Source organism: Myxine glutinosa, chromosome 13 (assembly GCF_964187855.1).
Source record: "Myxine glutinosa chromosome 13, kmMyxGlut1.1, whole genome shotgun sequence".
NCBI lineage: Eukaryota > Metazoa > Chordata > Myxini > Myxiniformes > Myxinidae > Myxine > Myxine glutinosa.
The window spans coordinates 6442664-6458749 of NC_136273.1; the positions used below are offsets into that span (position 1 = coordinate 6442664).

The 16086-nt window shown below is 51.7% G+C and overlaps 1 protein-coding gene across 3 annotated transcripts in view; it reads right to left on the bottom strand.

Moving 5' to 3' along the window:
• LOC137438536 (unconventional myosin-XVI) overlaps nucleotides 1–16086 on the bottom strand; it is a 367125-nt gene that overhangs the window by 331800 nt on the left and 19239 nt on the right. The window contains exon 1 of one of the 3 annotated variants that reach the window (XM_068133662.2): nucleotides 1862–2247. The exons of the other annotated variants lie outside the window; for them this stretch is intronic. Coding sequence (XP_067989763.2) covers nucleotides 1862–1922 — 61 coding nt within the window. The 5' untranslated portion in view covers nucleotides 1923–2247. Of the gene's footprint in view, nucleotides 1–1861; nucleotides 2248–16086 lie in introns of those variants that run through there. 3 annotated transcript variants of the gene reach the window in all.

Below are 16086 nucleotides of genomic sequence, written 5' to 3' on the forward strand. Positions count from 1 at the left end.
TCTTTATCCATGACCATTACATGTGGATGGAGGCAGATCATCCTTCTCTCATGACTCTTTATCCCTGACCATTACATGTGGATGGAGGCAGATCATCCTTCTCTCATGACTCTTTATCCATGACTGCATGGGGATGGAGGCAGATCGTCCTTTTTCTCATGACTCTTTATCCATGACCATTGCATGTGGATGGAGGCAGATCGTCCTTTTTCTCATGACTCTTTATCCATGACCATTACATGTAGATGGAGGCAGACTGTCCTTTTTCTCATGACTCTTTATCCATGACCATTACATGTGGATGGAGGCAGATCGTCCTTCTCTCATGACTCTTTATCCATGACCATTGCATGTGGATGGAGGCAGATCGTCCTTTTTCTCATGGACGTTTATCCATGGCCATTGCATGTGGATGGAGGCAGACCGTCCTTCTCTCATGACTCTTTATCCATGGCCATTGAATGTGCATAAATATAATCCGCTGACCAATTAATTGAGTGATTATTAAGAGCCTCAACGAACACAAACACAAGTGACAGAGAAACAATAAATAATTGAGGGTTTTGTGTTTTGGGTGAACAAAGCGATACAGAGAACACTGAAGTTTGAAGAAAACTAAGCTTTTGTGAGAATAATTGGGAGGTCAGAGTGGAAGAGGGGGGTCGAAGGGGTCCAATAAATGGAGGGATGTCTGTGTAAGGCTTGCTGTGAAGTGTTTCACTGTGCCGTTAATTGCCATGGCAACTAGTGGGTGCCAGGCAACGCGGGAAGCCCTGGGCCCAACTGGGGCTTTTGTGATTAGCCAATCTTCTGAGCATCTGCGCCCACTCTAGGCCAATTAAGGTCCTTTTTGCTTTTTCATTTCTGACAAAGATAGCACCACACACACAACTACTGCATAAAAATAGGAGAGAAAAAGAAAGACGGTAGGCGTTTCATAATTCATCACAAAAATGGCATCCTTCTGTGAGAAGATGTGGCATCGCAGCTTCCTATATTCCCAATGCATTCCATTTTGGAGAGACGGTTCAGGCCTGACCACTTGGCCTATTGTGACGGTGATGTTTGGACACTTCAATGGCCTCGTCTATTTGAACAGAGCAAGTGACGGAGTCAGTTGTAAAAAGGATGTTCTTTGGTGCATTGAGCAGAATAAGCTTCAACTTCCAAAAGGAATTCAGGAGGGATCTAAAATCCAAAAGGAATTCAGGAGGGACCTCACAAAGGCCCTGCTTCCCATTCAAACGGTGGGTTTGTCTTAAGAGCTGAAAAGCAATTTTGGCATTTCCGCATTCAGCGATTAAAGCACAGAGCGAAGGAGCAAGATGTAACAGACGGGGTTCGCAGAGGTCAAGGGAGAAGTGAGAGTGGAAGATGGGTGCAGGTGGTGCGGAAGCGTGTGAAACATGGAGCTCTATCGATTCTCGTGCGACAACAAAAAAGAAACTGGTTTTTCCCTTGACGAATGAGTTGTCAACCAAAGTGGCCACTTGGGGGCGGTGTGCAGGTGGTGACATCACCTTATAAGCCTCGTTGTCCCTTCCTGTATCTAGTCGACTTGGTGACATCAAGAACAAAGATATTTGGTGAAAATATGAGTACCGGAAATGGAAGGTATCGAGAATAAGAATAACAAATGGTCCGAGCTGATGGAACTGAAGCGGAAGTCTTGACATTTTGAAACAGAACTTGCAAAGAGACATTCCAACAAGACAAAAGGTGCAACTGAAGCAAAGTTTATAAACGACGCACAAAATCATGTAGGTACTACATTTGAACATCACAGCACCCATTACCCACTACAAAACATTCCTGCCAACATTCCCTACCCACAACGCCACCGTCCAACCCGAATCCATACCTGCTGTACTGGGACAGGTGCCACATAGACTGACAGCTCGATCCAACCATCCTGGTTCCATAAGCCCCTTACGTAGAGGGGCAGAGAGAAAACGGATGGACCGAAGGAGAAATAGCAATAAGAGTAAGGAAAATAGGGGTGAATGGGGGAGATAAGGCAAGATGTGAAAGGTAGGACTTTGTTTAGGGAATAACAAGTGGGAGTAAATGTATAGACAGAAGGATTTAGTGGAGCAGAGAGAAAAGACGGAAGAGCTAAGGAGGTTGGAGCGAGATGAGAGTAGAGAAGTGGGGTGAATGCAGCGTGGGAGGGGGACGAAGGGGGAGCAGCGAGGGTGAGCGAAAGGAGCGGGAGGGAGATGTGCTTGGAGGTAGCGGAGATGGATACAGAGGACAAAGCAGGCTTGACAGGGAGAGTGCGAGACCTACTGAGAGGTGAGAAAAGGAAAGACAAGCAAAGGAATAAAGTAAACGTCAGGAGGTAAAGCCTGTGAGGATGCAAGGTGAGATGAAGCGTGTAGGGGGGGGGGGGGGTGGGGTGGAGGGGGGGCCGCCGTTAGGCGTGTTCGAGGCTTGTGCAATGCGCCGAGAACTGTGTGCATGATGTGAGGAGGCAGGATGATGTGTGCATGAGGAGCAGTTCATGAAGATAAGGTAACACAAAAAACGGTGACGGGAATATTATGCTGACTTTCGTGAGAAAATGTGCAAAATATTCATTTTGTGGGTTGATTTTGGTAACAGCAACATTCAAATTGATGATCTCACATTACATCCCTGAAATCCAACGAATGGCTCCCTCTCCCTGTATTGCACACCTTTACTCACATCTTCATTTTCAACTTTTCATTTCCTCTTGAGATTTCTTTCATATGCCCACAGCCAGGTTGTATTTCGATTTTTATTTCCAAATTGAACAGAAATCTCCTTCAACATGCACCTCAAACTATGCATAACCTCCAGATAATCAAAACGTCAACTCCACACACCCTCCACCTCCTCCTCCCACCCCCCCCCCCTCCACATCCACATCCACTTCAACTATAAACAACAACACTTCAGCTTCAACAACAACCACCCCCCCCCCCCCCTCTCCCCACACATATCCCATGACTCACCTACACTTCCCGATTCCCCAGCTCACCTCCACCCCCTCCCTTCGCCTCCAGACCTCCCCCGCTTCGCCTCCAGGCCTCCCCCGCTTTGCCTCCAGGCCTCCCCCGCTTCGCCTCCAGGCCTCCCCCGCTTCGCCTCCAGGCCTCCCCCGCTTTGCCTCCAGGCCTCCCCAGCTTCGCCTCCAGGCCTCCCCCGCTTCGCCTCCAGGCCTCCCCCGCTTCGCCTCCAGGCCTCCCCCGCTTCGCCTCCAGGCCTCCCCCGCTTCGGCTCCAGGCCTCCCCCGCTTCGCCTCCAGGCCTCCCCCGCTTCGCCTCCAGGCCTCCCCCGCTTCGCCTCCAAGCCTCCCCCGCTTCGCCACCAGGCCTCCCCCGCTTTGCCTCCAGGCCTCCCCCACTTCGCCTCCAGACCTTCCCCACTTCACCAACAGACCTCCCCTACTTCGCCTCCAGACCTCCACCACTTCGCCTCCAGACATCTATCGCTTCGCCTCCATATCTCCTCCGCTTCTCCTCCTGACCTCCCCCGCTTCGCCTCCAGAAATATATCGCTTCACATCCAGACCTTCCCTGTTTCCCCTCCACACCTCTCCCGCTTCGCCTTCAGACCTCCCCCGCTTCGCCTCCAGACATCTATCTTTCTATCACTTCACTTCACATCCAGACCTCCCCTGTTTCCCCTCCACACCTCCCCCACTTCACCTCCAGACCTCACCTGCTTCAATTGCACCCCCACCCTCACTTTACCTCCCTCCTTCCCCTTTCAACCTTCCCTGTTTCCCCTCCAGACATCCCTCGCTTCACATCCACCTTGCAGACCTTGATAAAATCAGGAGCTCGTTCAAACCACCGGAGCCCTGACAAATTCCACACACACTATGTCTCTCCGAAAAGACTGTCTGGCAAATCCTCCCATCTACCTCCTTAAAAATCTGCTTGAAGAAGTTCACTCCCTCAAACTTTTGGGCCTTACCATCAGCCATGATATTTCTTGGACAAAACATGTATCCATGTTAGCATACAAAGCCAGCCGCTGGGCATCCTCCATGGTGCAAGATATTTATTTGGCAAATCTGAACTTTTATCAACTTACAAGGCCTTCATCCAAAGCTCGATGGCGTAATGCTGTCAACCTTGGGCTCCCCTACCTCAAACATAACACCAAGGTCTTCAAAATCAATGGAATCTCCCGTGATAAAGACAAGTCTCCGGGTTTGTTAGACTAGCATCCCAGAGAGGCCTCTCTGTCTTCTACCATCTCCTTTCTGGTTTTACACCCTTTGCCTTTCCCTTGCTCTCCTCACCCCCCAAGTTTCTGCAGGGCACATGCTGTCTGTCAGTAATCCACTTCTGGTGAATCTCCCAAAATACAGGCTCATTGCTCGCCTCAACAAATTTGTTCATTCCTCTTTTGGCATCTCTCCTGTAGAAACAACTTCCTAAACTATTCAATCACATTCCTTCCTCCAGAATTGGTGGTGCATTACTTGCTTGAAGCCTTAGAGTTCTTGGAGTAGATGGAGAGTGAGACAGAACAGCCTCTGGAAGGTAGTTCCAGAGACAGGAGAAGTGAGGAATAAAAGAGTCGAGGTGTGCAGACAGCCTGGATTTTGGAAGTCTAACCAGGAGAGGCTTACTGGAAGAATATGTGTTTCCAAGAGTTGATAGAGAGGGTTGGAGGACTGAGAGAACAGAGGGACCAATATTGGAAAATAGTTTTTATTTCCACAGACTCCAGGAGAGACAGACGTGATGGGACGCCAGCCCATAGCGGAGAGCATTAATCCATTGAGCTGCAGACAAAGAAAGGTATGGTAGACTGTCAGTAGCTCTGACTTTCAAAGGAGATTTGGATCGATGGAGGATGCCCAGCCTGTGGCTGACTTTGGAGTCCAGCTTTGCTATGTGGTCAGCTCTGGAAAGGTCATGGCTGATACTGAGGCCTAGAAGTTCAAGTATCTGTACCTATTCCAGTGGGTGAACAAGGAAATAGATAAATAGATAAATAGATAGGTGGGGTTGTTTGACTATTGTTCCGGAGCAGCAGGATGGGACTGAGAGATTTTCCAAGATTGAAGGACACGTTTAATTTATCAGATCAGTGTCTAATCATGTCAAGATTAGCAGAGAGAGAGAGAGAGAGAGAGAGACTTTTGTGTGCTTTTAGTATAAAAGTATCAAAACACACATGGAAAACACCACAAATTTTGACAAGAAAAGGAAGTTGTGCAAGCAAAAAAGATGTATATACATATATATGTGGACATTGAGCATAAGTAAGAATTACAAAAACAAACTCAACACCTCATTTGCAAAAAAAATCGTCGTTCATACTGCCGAAACTCAAATGGTAAAACTGCTCTAATTTTATCCGGGCCGACACTATTCCTTTAAAGCAAAAGAGCACATTTTCATCTCTGCCACTCAATTTGATCTTCCTAGTTTTATAAATTGCAAGTTTAGCAATCCCACACAGAAAATTCAAGAAAGGGACCGCTGTCTTGCTCTGGGTGCTCCTTTCAATGCCATACACAAAAATTGCAACAGAAAAAACAAACTGAAATTCATAAAATAACTGTTGGAGGAAACAAAAAAGGGGTACCAATCTCCTACATTCCATGAAAGCATGGGTCACATTTTCAACCTCTTCACAAAAAGGACAAACATTCTGTACAGGGGGATCAAACTTATTAAGTAAGTATTGGGTGACCAGGGCCTGATGAACGAATCTCCAATTTAAGTCTCTGGTTCGACCTAAAGTTGGAGACCTATACATCTCTTTCCACACTGGAGATAGGAACAAACTAGCCGGAATGATCTCCTCCCACCGATTTTTTTAAAGTTTTGTGAAACCCGGTGTAAGCACCTCTTGACATATCCCATAAATAACTTTTTTTCCCCATCACATGAAATACACCACAACCATCTGACTTTGAGAAGACACACTGTTGTTTTTTTTTAGGTGATTTGGAGCTCGGGGAAATAGAGACGAGAGTCCACCACTTCATCTGCCCCAGTCCACCCGATATTTAATTCCCTGAAAGTTTTAATCACAACTCTCAAAACTTTGTCCACCATTCTAGATGACCAAACCCCCACTTTTGATGAGAGAACCGGTGGATAACCATCCATTTAGGGAAGGTTTCATCAGATCTCGCACTCTGTTTATTCCATTACTGGTGAAAAAAAAACAAAAAAAAAACACCGTTTAGAGGCCATTTTTCCCCGCAAAGCGGGGATTGGCCTTTTTGGGGACCGTGGTTGTTGTTGTTTTTTGGTCCCCTTTTTGAAGCAATGTTTTACGGCCGGATACCCTTCCTGACGCCAACCCTTTTTGTCGCCTTTTTACGACAAGCAGGGAATTACCAGTGAACTGGTACTCAAATAGCCGACCTCGGAAGGATGACAGGCTGAGTCAACCCCCCTGGCGTTAATTCAGCGATCGACCGGGATTCGAACCCAGGATCCTTGGATCCTAAGCTGACACCCTAGCCGCTAGCCCAACACCAGGGCTAGTGAAGCAATGCATAAATGACCTGGAGATTGAAATTTCAGGGAATAAAGGATTCAGAACCAATGGCTCATGCATATATTTTTTGGCATCTTAGGACACCTCTAATCGTTGTATTCCAAGGACGTGCCAGGCATTCAAAAGGCTCTGATGAAACTCGGGGAGCAGAGTCATGTTGACATGCTGCAGGTCCATGAGGAAGAGCTCTCGGTCATACTTCAACCCATCTGCTTCCTGCAGCCAAGCATTTGTGAGAGGCCGCCATGGGACACACTCACCATACAATAAACGCTTTATCGTCAACATGCGGAAAGCCATTATCCGACTTGGGACATGTATCAAGCTTTGGCCACCTGCATTTCGGGGTCTGCACACCACGTCTGATCCAAGCCAATGGTGGCCTCCCCAGAAAAACTGAGTTAGAACCCTCTGAATGCCTGTGACCAAGTATCTCGGAGGTTGGATGGGGATAACTTTATGCCAAATAAAAGGAACCACCAGGTTATTTATTATTGTCACCCTTGCTGTAAGTGATAGAAGGTGGTGCAACCATTTCCACCTAGCTAGTTTCTGCTTAATTCTTTCCAAGAAACCCTCCCAATTTTTTTGTTCATATGCTTGGACTCCTAGAAATAACCCTAAATATTTAAACCCCTCTTTATTCCACTGCATTCCTCCTGGTAACACAGGCAGAGCTGAGGAAGGTGGACTGGGGCCCACCCATAAGGCAACACTTTTGTTCCAATTTACTTTTGTCGTGGAAGTGAGCTCAAACTGGGACAGACATCGAGAGACCTCACCCACATCATTTTGGCTGGAAACAGCAACACAAATGTCAACCGCATAAGCTGAAGTGACCATTTTGTAGTTTTTTGTTAAGGAGACTCCTTCCACTGAGTTTCGGAGCAAAGCTAGTAAAGGTTCGACCGAGAGACTGTAGAGAATACCTGAAAGCGGGCAGCCCTGACGGATGCCTCGCTGAAAGGGAAAAGGGCGACATAAGCTGTTGTTTACCTTCAACAGACAGGATGCATTTTCATACAACAACTTAACATAGGAAACAAAATTTTGCCCAAAACCAGCTCTCCTTAGTACAGCAAACAAAAACGAATGGTCAACACTGTCAAAAGCTTTTTCTTGATCTAAAAGAACCAAACCAAAACCATGAGATGTAGTACGACCGAGACTGATCAAGTCTCTCACCAAAAAATGTTATCGTAAATAGAATGTTCGGGAACACAATAAGACTGATCAATATCAATCAAAAGGGGGATGACTTCCTTTAGACGTATCGCGAGCGCCTTCGACAATATTTTATAATCCGTATTTAGGAGTGACACAGGCCGCCAATTTGTGACGTCTTGCAAGTTCCCTTTTTTAGGAAGGAGACACAAAACTGACCTCCGGCAACTTAATGGCAATTCACCTTGTTCAAGGCTATCATGAAAGATGTCAAGTAGAGTAGGGACTTGTCCCAAAATGTCCCAAAATGTAGAATGTCCCAAAAGGCCTTGTAAAATTCAACTGGGAGGCCGTCAAGTCCAGGGGCTTTCCCATCTTGGATTCCTTTAAGAGCAGCAGTAAGTTCTCCGAGAGAGAAGCCAGGCTCCAGTTGTTGTTGATGGTCTTCAGACAGAGATGGGAGCAGTTCAAACATCCCGTTTCTGTTTTCCTGGTTCACCGTTCTCAAGGCAAACAGCTTTGAATAAAAGTTTCGTAATTCATTCTTGATGTCACTTTGAGAAGACAGAAGCGCGCCGGCAGAAGAGCGCAAAGCGTGAATTTGTTGAGGGATCTTGGCTGTCTTTTCCAAATTGAAAAAGTCTTTGTTTGGTTTGTCAAGTTGGATATTATCCATTCGCAGTCGGACGAAAGCTCCAGATGCACGCTCTTTCACCATTTCAGCCAGTCGTGTTCTTTTGTCTGACAACTGCTGGACATTTTCGTTGGACATCCCAGATTTCTGCTCACAATAAAGTATATCGTTTTTTAAGGCAGTTATCACACCGAGTGTGTTACAGGTATTATAACGGCAGTATTGCTGGCAAAAACACTTAATTTGGGATTTTGTGCAATCCCACCATTGCCTTAAATTTAGGTAGGAAAACTTTTGCATTTCACATTCCTTCCATACCATTCTGAATGCTTCTTTGAAATGCTCACTTTGTAAAAGTTTGACATTGAAAGTCCAATATGCACTTCTACAAACGTGATGAGGTAAGCCACATACAACAACAACCATGTGATGATCAGAAAAACCAGACGGCCTTATATAAGAATTCTTGACAAGATTTACCTTATCACGGTTAACATAAATTCTATCCAAACGAGCCATTGTCAAAAGATTTCTTGCGGCACAAACCCACGTGTACTGCCGGATGTTCGGGTTCTGGACCCGCTACACATCCACAAGTTGAAATTTTTTAATGAGCTGTGCCAAAGGCCTTGCACTCGGTGGATGAGGCTCAGGAGTGTTTCTATCAAGTTGTGGGTTGAGGGTACAGTTGTAGTCTCCCCCCCAGACAAACCAACATGGACAGGTCAATAGTGCTTAAAAAACCCGCTAACTTGTGAAGAAAAGCACTTCTCGCAGAGTTAGCACTAGGGCAGTATACATTAGTCGTGCAAATATTTTGATTACCACTGACAAATTCCACAGATAGTAAATGGCCCTTGCAAATTTCTCTACATCTGATCTCCGACGGCTGGAGTCTCGGATGTAACACTACTGCCGCACCAGCCTTGGCATCAACGAAAGCACTGGAGAAAAAGTGACAACCTTTAAAGATTTTACGCCACTCAACCTCAGAAGACTGATTTGCATGCGTCTCTTGTAACATCAGCACATCAATTTTTTCATTCTGAAACATTTGAAACACCTGGAAGCGACGCACACAACTGCGACCACCGTTGATGTTTCAGGATGCTACTTTTATCTCCACTCTGTTAACTATTCATGACGTTCCTTGCCCGCTCGAGTTACACATTTTCTTAGCCTCTGGAATTGAGGTTCTGACATGTTAACCTGATAGGGTTCACGAATCATGTTCTTTGCAGTCAAAATAAAATCATGCAGATTCGGAAAGTAGTCTTTGATTTTTACATGTCTTTTCCTGAACGTTTCATCAAGGAACTTGATAACATTTTCTTGAGGAACCATGGTGATGGTGTTGTCATCACACGCCTCACTCTCTTGAGCACTTAAAGCACTAAAGAGTGGAGTAGAAGAGGTTTCATCAGAATCAAGTGCTTCGTCTTGATCTGCACCTTTTCCTCCTATTTGCTGAACACTTAGTTTTGGAAACAGCAATCCTACAGGGTCAAGGACCTCCGCACTCTTTGCAGACCCTTCCAAATTTACCATATCCTCTGTGGCTATAGGTATGTCCCCCACCTCATCATCCCTTACATTTTTATCTGCCAGGGAAGGGTTAACGTTATCCTCACAGTCGTAAGGACTTTCCCCTTTATCTATTTTTTCCTCACTAGCTGATCCAGCTGCTAACTCGTCTGAGGGAGTTTGGTTATCAGGACAAGGACTTACCACATCTTGAGAGGATCGACTATTTTCTGGTCATGCTCAATCTCGGCAAGTGGTGCAACCGTGCAAGCGAATCTTCCTCACGTACACACACTTCCGGTACCGCCAAGGAGTTTCCGGTGTAGGCCTCACCCTGGAGGTCCTGCGAGCCTCACACAATCTGAAACTTATTTTGTTTTTCTTTGGAATCACAGGATTCATCACTTGAACGCTTCTGACCTTTTTTCCTGGTGTCCGCTACCGATACTTTCATGATATCGTCCGCACTGTCGTGTACAGTGGACGAAATGGGAGAGGGTTCAACCACTTTCATTCCCAGAATCCCACCCTAGGTTAGGGGAGGGGGGGGGGGTTAGTCACCTCACGTTCTAAATCTATCACTTCCCCCCCGGTCGGGGTGGTCGGGTCTGGCGCTTCGTAGGTGGGATGGGTGGGTCACTTGACTTACACACTCGACTCGAAGTCGAGCCACCTCCTGGCTCCTTCCTTCCCTTCAGTGTGCGGTGAAGAGGAGTCGCTCCTCACCAATCCTCCGCTTTCCTGCGGTAACCGCACTGTGGCAGGCACTCCTCACATGCCCGTAAGCCCCACACTCGAAACACGTCATAGCCTCCGAGGAGGCATACATTTTGTATTCAAAGCCGTTGATTTTCACACTCAACCCGACATTGAGCGTTTTTACATGTGCAGGCAGTATCATGTACACCACCCTCTTAAAGGACATGACATGTTTGAATCGATCGCAAACGTTTCGCATCGGCACCATCGAAATCCTCGATACGACCTTACCGAACTTGCTTAATTGTTCACGTAAATCCTCATTTCTAATAAATGGCGGGATATTGAAGGAGCCGGGGCTCCCACGTCGATCGGAAGAATGGACGCGACAAAAAGCTAGAATTCATCTGAGTTGCTTTAATGAAATCAAACACTCAGGCACTCTGAAAAACCGTTTATCAGTCAGCAATATATATCTATTCCGCCAGGGGGTTTGCCCAGGCCCGGCGCCAGGGGGCGTGGCCCAGCGTCCTGGCTGCGGCCTGGCAAGTTGAGGGCGAGCCTGGGCGTCCTGGACGAGCCCGGCATGGTGATCGCTCCGCGTCCTTGATAGGTGCAAGGCGATTGTGAAAACTCAGCGCCAGCCGCTACACACGTCCCCCCAGAATCGACTTGCACCGGCAGGGTCAATTTGAGGGGGGTCCTGATGACCCGGCCGAAGCGACCCCTGGCGGGTCGTGGGAGGGGGTCCGGTGAGGTGGTGGGCGGTCGAGTGGGGGGCACCGTGGACGGGGGACGGCCTCGCCGCGGCGGAAGGGCCACCCGTGGTGGGTGGTCGACGTCCACGTGCGCCGGCTTGAGGCGGTCCACAGCAATCCGGTCCGACCTGCCGCCGATGTCGATGACGAACGACTTGTCGTCCCGTCGCAGCACCCGGAAGGGCCCGTCGTACGGCGGCTGGAGTGGCCACCGATGTGCGTCGTGACGCACAAAAACATACTCCGCTGTGCGGAGTGCTGGGGGGACGTAGGACTGGGGGTCACCGTGGTGGGATGTTGGCACGGGGGCAAACCGTCGGGCGGCCTCCTGGAGGTCCGAGCGCTGGTGAGCTGCGGACCAGGGACTGGTAGCGTCGGGCACAAATTCGCCCGGGACGCGTAGCACCTGGCCATAGACAAGCTCGGCGGTGGATGCCTGGAGGTCCTCCTTGGGGGCCGTGCGAAGGCCCAAAAGGACCCACGGCAGCCGGTCGGCCCACCCGACGTCTTGAAGGCCGGCCATGAGCGCGGCCTTCATGGAGCGGTGGAATCGCTCGCACAACCCGTTTGCTTGGGGGTGGTAGGCCGTAGTACGGTGGAGCTTGATCCCCAGGTTGCGGGCGACCGCGCCCCACAGCTCGGAGGTGAACTGTGGACCGCGGTCTGACGAGATGTCCGCCGGTGCGCCGAAGCGGGCGACCCAGGTGGCGATGAAAGCCTGCGCCACGTCGGCGGTGGTGGTGGAGACGAGGGGAACGGCCTCCGGCCACCTGGTGGTCCTGTCCACCATGGTGAGCAGGTGTGTGAACCCCCGTGACGGGGGGAGGGGGCCCACCAGATCCACGTTGACGTGGTCGAAACGTCGTTCGGGCACGGTGAAAGGTGCCAGCGGGGCCTGGGTGTGTCGGTGGACCTTGGCCCGTTGGCAGGCCGTGCAGGCGCTGGTCCAATCGCGGACGTCCCGACGAAGGCCGTGCCAGACGAAACGCGCCGACACCAGCTTCTGGGAAGCTTTCCGGCCCGGGTGGGAAAGGCCGTGGAGGGAGGCGAAGATGCAGCGTTGCCAGGCGACGGGCACGATGGGGCGAGGCTGGCCTTGGGAGACGTCGCAGAGCAGGACAGTGTCCGCGCAGGGGATGTCGGCCAGGCGGAGGCCCGTGTCCGCCGCCCGGAGGGCTTGCACCGTGGTGTCGGTGGTTTGGTCCGCCGCCATAAGCGCAAAATCCACGCCCAGGTGGACCGCGTTCGCGCTGGCCCGGGAAAGACAGTCGGCCACGGCGTTGTTTTTGCCGGCGACGTGCCGGATGTCCGTGGTAAACTCCGACACGGCGGAGAGGTGGCGCTGTTGGCGGGCCGACCATGGCTCCGTGACCTTGGCCATGGCGTAAACCAACGGCTTGTGGTCGACGAACGCCGTGAAAGGTCGGCCCTCCAGGAGGTGGCGGAAATGGCGGACGGCCAGGTGTAGACCGAGGAGCTCCCGGTCAAACGTGCTGTATTTGAGCTCGTTCGGCCGGAGCTGCCGGCTGAAAAAAGCGAGTGGCTGCCAAACCCCGTTCACCCATTGCTCATGTACGGCGCCCACCGCGTAGTCGGAGGCATCCGTGGTGAGGGCGATGGGAGCGTTGAGCACCGGGTGAGCGAGCAGTGTTGCGTCGGCGAGGGCCCGCTTTGAGCCTTGGAAGGCCGCATCCATTGCTGCGGACCAGGCGATGTCGTGCTTGGCCGGCATGCCCCGGAGGGCTTCGTAGAGGGGCCGCATAAGCTGAGCAGCGCGGGGCACGAAGCGGTGATAAAAATTCACCATTCCCAGGAATTCCTGCAGGGCCTTTATGGTGCGGGGACGCGGGAACGTGGTGATGGCCTCGACCTTGGTTGGCAGCGGCACGGCCCCGTTCTTGGTGATGTGATGGCCCAAAAAATCAACGGCCGTCGTGCCGAAGTGGCATTTGGCCGGGTTGACGATGAGGCCGTGCTCGCTGAGGCGCTCGAACAGTGTCCGGAGGTGGAGGAGGTGCTCGGCCCGGGACGTGCTGGCGACGAGGATGTCGTCCAGGTAAACGAAAAGGAACGGCAGGTCACGCAGCACGCCGTCCATCAAGCGCTGGAACGCCTGAGCCGCGTTCTTGAGACCAAACGGCATCCGCAAGAATTCGAATAAGCCAAACGGCGTGATGACTGCCGTTTTAGGGACGTCGGCCGCCCTGACAGGTACCTGGTGATATCCCCGTATGAGGTCAATTTTCGAAAAAATGACCCGTCCCGCCAGACGGGCGGAGAAGTCTTGGATATGCGGGATCGGGTACCTGTCGGGGGTGGTAGCGTCATTGAGACGGCGGTAGTCGCCACACGGGCGCCATCCACCCCCCGGCTTTGGCACGATGTGCAGTGGCGAGGCCCACGCGCTATCGGAGCGCCGCACGATGCCGAGGTGCTCCAACGCGTCGAATTCGGCCTTCGCTACGGCGAGCTTGGCTGGGTCGAGGCGGCGGGCCCTGGCGTAGACCGGCGGGCCCGTGGTTGGTATGTGGTGCTCGATCCCATGCCGTACTGCGACGGCCGAAAACGTCGGCCGCGTGAGGGCCGGGAACTCCGTGAGCAGGCGAGCAAACTCGTTCGCCGCCGGGACGGCGCATGCCAGCTCGGTCGGCGCGGAGCTGCTCAATGTGCATACCAGGGAGCTGAAGGTTTCAGCGTTGATTAAACGACGCCGTTGGACGTCCACCAGCAGTCCGTGTGCGCAGAGGAAGTCGGCGCCTAGCAGAGCCACGGGCACGTTGGCGGTTACAAACGTCCAAGCAAAGCGTTGGCCGCCGAAGCAGAGGGTGACGTTGCGCGGGCCGAAGGTGCGGATAGTCGATCCGTTGGCCGCAACTAAGGAGGGGCCGCAAACCGCGGATTGCCTGTCCTGGTCAGAGGCGGGTATGACGCTCAGTTGGGCGCCGGTGTCGCACAGGAAGCGCCGTCCGGACGCTTTATCCGTGATGAACAGTAAGTTGCCCGTGTGGCCGGCGCTCATGGCTGGTAATGAACGCCGGCCCGGCCGTTTCCCGGCCTGCCGAAGGTGCACGGGGGTCGGCATGTCCGGGCCTTCTGTCCGAACCTGGCATGATAGTAACACCACGCTTGGTCAGGTGGAGGCCTCGGTCGTCGTGCCGGAGGTGGTCGGCTCGGTAGAGCGGCCGCCAATGGCGTCGGCAGTTCGGCCGTCGACCGTGCCGGGTGCTCGGGCGCCCTGGGTGTTGCGTCGGACGGCGGTGGGTCCCATGTCGCCGCTACGATGCGCTGTCCTGCGGCGGAGATCTTGTCGGCTTCTCTGGCAAGGGCCCGGGGATCTGTGATCGTCGTGCTTGCCAGGGCGAGGCGTACCGGGTTAGGCAGCTGACGGAAGAACAGCTCCCGGAACAGGAATGCCGGAGAGTGCTCGCCGAGCAGTGAAAGCATGTAGTCCATGCGCTCGGAAGGGCGCGTGTCGCCGAGCTCAGGCAGATCGAGCAGGCGCCGTGCGCGTTCCGCCGATGGGAGGGCGAAAGCATCGAGGAGCAGCTTCTTAATCGCGCCGTATTTGTCAGCGGCTGGCGGGCTTTCGAGGAGGCTCAGGGCGCGGGCCGCGGTAACCGACCCGAGCGCAGCTACCACATGGTGGAAGCGGGTGTCGTCGGCCGTGATGCCTCGCAGGGCGAACAGGGACTCCGCCTGTGCGAACCAAACCGCCGCGTGAGCCTCCCAGAAGGTAGGCAGTTTAAGGGCGACTGCCGTGTCCATGTCGATAGGTCACCAATGAAGGAGCCGGGGCTCCCACGTCGATCGGAAGAATGGACGCGACAAAAAGCTAGAATTCATCTGAGTTGCTTTAATGAAATCAAACACTCAGGCACTCTGAAAAACCGTTTATCAGTCAGCAATATATATCTATTCCGCCAGGGGGTTTGCCCAGGCCCGGCGCCAGGGGGCGTGGCCCAGCGTCCTGGCTGCGGCCTGGCAAGTTGAGGGCGAGCCTGGGCGTCCTGGACGAGCCCGGCATGGTGATCGCTCCGCGTCCTTGATAGGTGCAAGGCGATTGTGAAAACTCAGCGGCAGCCGCTACAATATTACTGATGTTAATCTTTACCGTCGGGGCTTGTAAAGCGAACACAGAGAGGAACGTGTTCGGCTCAATGAACAAGCCTTGCTCGACTACACTCGCTACCATGTGCTCCTCGGACAAAAACACGACGAATTTCCTATTCATACGAGAGGCAGCGCGAATACTGTGTGCACCGACGATGTTTACAATGGCGGAAAGCACGTCGTTAATTTCCACCTCGTTGGGAGGAACACAAGCTAGCCCGTGTTTACGAGTTAGCGATTCGTACGTATCAATGCGGAAACGTTCGCCCGCCATTCTAACTCGACCAAAGAAAAGTTCGTAGCCAAGAACCGAGAAAACCCACTGTTTGTCGAACACCAACAAACAGATCAGCTCTACTCCTATAGCCTAAAGCCATTAAACACAGCCACAAAGTGAAGAAAAGACTTCCCCCCGGCGGCCATACCAGACCGCCGGCTTAGGACCCTCTCAACACCGGACCGTTCTCTCGTTCTCTCGTTCTCTCTCGTGTTCTCTCTCGTGTTCTCTCGTTCTCTCTCTCGTTCTCTCTCTCGTTCTCTCTCTCGTGTTCTCTCGTTCTCTCTCTCGTTCTCTCTCTCTCTCGTTCTCTCTCTCTCTCATTCTCTCTCTCTCTCGTTCTCTCTCCAAAACGCCAAAGCACACAGGATGGAAAAGCAGAGGGAGGGGAAGGGCAGGAGAGGAGAAAAAACACACAA